Here is a 4,194-nt window from a genome sequence, read left to right on the forward strand (position 1 = left end):
CAGTCATCTATGTATGACTGATTGACAGCATTATGGACATGCTAACAATCATTTGTTTGTTTATTTAATACAAATAACTGTCTGACCAGTTATGCTTCAGCATTTTGGTAATCCGGGTTAGATGTACTGTATGTCGTGTTAAACATTATTCCTCAGTTATTTTTCATTTTCCTACCACTCCATTCCCTCCCTTGTGAAAGCACAGCGCCAAGTGTTCAAATCTGCTCGGTGCTAATGCTTCTGTGTGCAGTGACTCTTTGCCTTGCAAGGAGGCAGTGCTGTGTCATTCTCACACTGATGAGAGTCATAGCCAAACTGCAAAAAGCCTGCATTTTTGTAAGAGTGATAACAGATTGCTAATATACAATATATATATAGCCACACACAACCACAAAGCAACTCATTTTACACAGACACTCCTCTCCATCTGTGACATACAATTCTCACTTCACCGCTGAGTTCAATAACATGACTTGCAGGCAGCAGCCCCAAACTCTGGCCTTGTCAATGCAGGACTGGAAATATGAGGACATGCCACAGGTGAGCAAAAATGTCCTGTATCTGGACAAGAGAGTGTAATTTGATCAGTATTCTTGTTTATATTCACAAGACAGTTGAAATTCACAGTATGGCAGACATTTAGAGACAGACATTTAGAGACAGAGAGAAGAACACAAAGACAGATGCAATCAGAAATGCAATTCTCTTAGGAGAGAGACAGGAGATTCAGTCATTCAGATAAACAGTTATAAAGGACGGACTACTTCATCATACACGGACAGAAAGTCAAGACAAATATTATGCTTATCCAGAAGACAGTTCTGTCACTCAGTCAGTCATCTATGTATGACAGCATTATGGACATGCTAACAATCCATCAGATAGACACACTGATCACCACACTAGCCCAGACCAGTTCGTTTTAAAGGTGGCAAAATCAGGCCGGCAGCAGCTGGGACTGGCCATCAGGGAGGAGAGATGTGGGGCCACGCTGCCCCAGTATCTCCATGCAACATTAATATTTCAAAATTTGTTTTTCTGGGGAATTTATAGTCTGGGTAGCCTGTGCTGGTGGCCTCCACCACTCACTGTCACTTAAATGAAACAGTTAAACTTCATGTTTCTGTGTAAGATAATTACTATTTTCCATTTGCTGGTGTGTATTTGCCTTCCACAGAGAAGGTGAGGAAGAGTCACACACTGTATTACTGAGGAGAGGTGACACATCCAAATTCAATTCATTGCATTAATTAATGATCTATACTTTCTTGGTTTACATGTGTATGCGAATGAGAGGAAAAATGCATTATAAGTCCACAGATCTGGTTTACATGATTTAGTCTCCATTAATCACTGGAATAATAAAGTCATTGTAACATAAAATATAACCAACTAAAGCAAAATTCAGAATACAGTTTATAATGATAGGTGGTATGAAATAGGGCTGCAAGTTTTATTTTCATTAGTGATTAATCTGCTGTTATTTTCTTTTAATCAGTGTATGAAATGTGGAAAAAACAATGAAAAATGTCCCTAATTGTCAGAGCCCAAGGAGACATCTTGAGATAGCTTGTTTTTTCCCAGATCAACAGTCAAATACACAAAGATATTCAATCATGCATACACAAAGAGAAGCAGCACCCTCACGCTTCAGAATCCAGAATCTGCTTTATTGGCCAGGTGTGTCGGACACACGGTACATTGACATATTTTTGCTTGAAAATGACTTAAAATAATCCAATCAACAAACCTGTTTCTAAGAACTTTCCTATCAATCGACTAATATTAATCAACCGACCGTTTCGAGTGTGAAACAATGAATGAATCAAACGATGGTTTGAGTTTAAACTCGTATTTTAATCCGCTTACTTTCCTTGGCGAGACTCCAACGAGTCTAAAACATGAATCATACCATCATTTCAGATTTCATTACTTGGTAGAGTGCGATAATTCCTCTCCTTTAAACGCCAACAAATAACCTACATGCAGTTGTGGTGAGTGCGGTTACGATAGATAAGAGCTGCTGTGCGCCGTGACGCGCGCATGGACGGAGAGGTTGGGGTGGGGGGGGAGGGAGGAGTGTGAAGGTGAGGGAGCTCTCTTCTCTCCATATCAACCAGTTGGTATCCCAAAACACTAGAACCACTGGTTATCCTCAATGAGATCCCCTGCCTCCGCCTTCCAAACTGACTTCGTATCCGCACAAACTTCGAGCCAAAGTCCAGCATGAGCGGAGACAAACACCCTGGATGTTCCACATGAGTCGGACCAGAGAAACTGACGCCAGCGCTCAAAGTTTGCCTATAGAAAGCACCGCGACACCGACTGAACAAACACGCAACTTTACGCTTATTTCTCCTCTTTGTTAACACTTTTTACTTCTCACCTGCCTCTTGGGATTGCTTGGATTTGGCGGTGCGTCTTTTTATGTTTATCCGGGGAGACCTGTAGTAGAGTGGTCCGCTACAAGGAAGGTGACATGCAGGTTCTCGGTTGGACCATAGTTCTCCTCGGGCAGTGGATCCTACGGAAGGTGAGTTTATTGCGACCCTGAGAGACAGAAAACTAAGAATACATTTCTATACTCGAGCACATGGATTTGGGGTGCTGCGCTTGGTGATTTCCTAGAAATCATTCAGCTGAACTATCACATGCAGTAAGGGTTTATTGGGTTTTTATTGTTTCACATAAAGAAAATGTGTTTATCAAATTAACACTCCAACAGAACCTGGTGATTTTTTTTAGTTTTTTTTTTTCATAGTACCGTAGTTCAACTGTATTTGCGAAATCTCAATAAAAGCGTTGTTCACCGGAACTTAATTTAAAGTTATATCGTCCTATTTAGACAACAAACAAATAAAAATATGAATTTTTTGCCATAATGCTCTTTTATCTGAGTGCGACTTTTGCCCGATCTCCAAACGCGGAGATTTCTGCTGCCTGAGCGTTTCCTCTTTACTCCCAGTTGGTCCTCCTTATCTGTTCATCTGTGTGGGCTCTCAGCCACTTGCTCTGTATTTTCTCCAGAAGTTAAACACGCCCGTGGCTTGTTTTATTATCTAGGCATCGCTGTGGCAAAGAGTTTGCGCCTGGCTGCTGCAGCTTCTGTGGATGTGTGTGCGTGATGCGCACTCACTCATCTTTGGCTGTTTGCGGATTGATATTAGTGTTTTCCTGGTTGCTCTACACTGACAGTAATAATGTCCACATTATAGCTAGACCCTCAGATGTAATAGAATACAATACAATACAACAGATTACAATAGAAGCCTGTCTACAGATACAGGCCATCTGTACTCAGTATGACTTTGACCTCAGCAAGAAATGAAAGAGAATAAAAACATGACCTTTCACCATGATCCTGCTCTCCTCCCTCTTCCTCACCTCTTACTCCTTCCTGTTCCTTTCCTTCCTTTTTTGCTCCTCTTCCATTATGGATCCTTTCACCCCCACTGATTTTCATTAAAAACCACTTAGTGTACTGTATCTTCACATACAGTTGTAAAACAGTACCTGACACTGCCAAATCTGCTATTTTTACACGCTTCAAAAGCAGCCCTGAGGTGTAAAACAAGGCTTATTAGCAGAGGCACATCACTTGATTCAAGTCACAAACTGTAGTGTTAGGACTGTAAAGAGCTGCGTGGGCGGACGGTTGTGGAACCTTCACTGCTAACGGATTTGCTTGGTGGCCCACAGTGGCCAAACACACACACACACACAAAAACGGCGATGGGGGATGCTTATTGTGTGTGTGTTTATTTTATTTACAGTATTTATTTATTTTGTAATACTCTGTTGGCTGCTGGCAGATTGGGGTTAGGTTGTATTGTGACAAGTAATAACACCTACACTTCTTGTGAAGATTGAATGCAAATCATTTCTGCTGCAAAGTGGAACTGCTGTGCCTCTTCTGCATGAGAGTGCAACATGGGTTCAAGCATTAGGATCGACTTGGTATATTAGATTATATCAGCTGCGCTTTTCTGTGATGTGCCATTTGAAATTGTTTTAGTTTTTTTTTTTTTGAGGAATGAAAGGGGATAAGGATCTTGTTTGTTTTCAGTGACTTTGCAGTGAACATGACTGTAATTTGTCTGACATAATCTGACAAATTATATCCTTGGGGTCGCTATTAACGTCAGGAATTAGGAAGTGAATAGGTAGATTAAAGGAACTGAGTGATGCATCTGC

General features: G+C 41.1%; 1 protein-coding gene across 1 annotated transcript in view; it reads left to right on the plus strand.

The window, feature by feature from the left end:
• The first annotated feature begins 2,133 nt into the window (after window positions 1-2,133).
• nxph4 (neurexophilin 4) overlaps window positions 2,134-4,194 on the plus strand; it is a 38,729-nt gene continuing 36,668 nt past the window's right edge. The window contains exon 1 of the mRNA XM_020616235.1: window positions 2,134-2,533. Coding sequence (XP_020471891.1) covers window positions 2,480-2,533 — 54 coding nt within the window. The 5' untranslated portion in view covers window positions 2,134-2,479. The remainder of the gene's footprint in view (window positions 2,534-4,194) is intronic.

Source organism: Monopterus albus, unplaced genomic scaffold, assembly GCF_001952655.1.
Source record: "Monopterus albus unplaced genomic scaffold, M_albus_1.0 scaffold1.1, whole genome shotgun sequence".
Taxonomy (NCBI): Eukaryota; Metazoa; Chordata; class Actinopteri; order Synbranchiformes; family Synbranchidae; genus Monopterus; species Monopterus albus.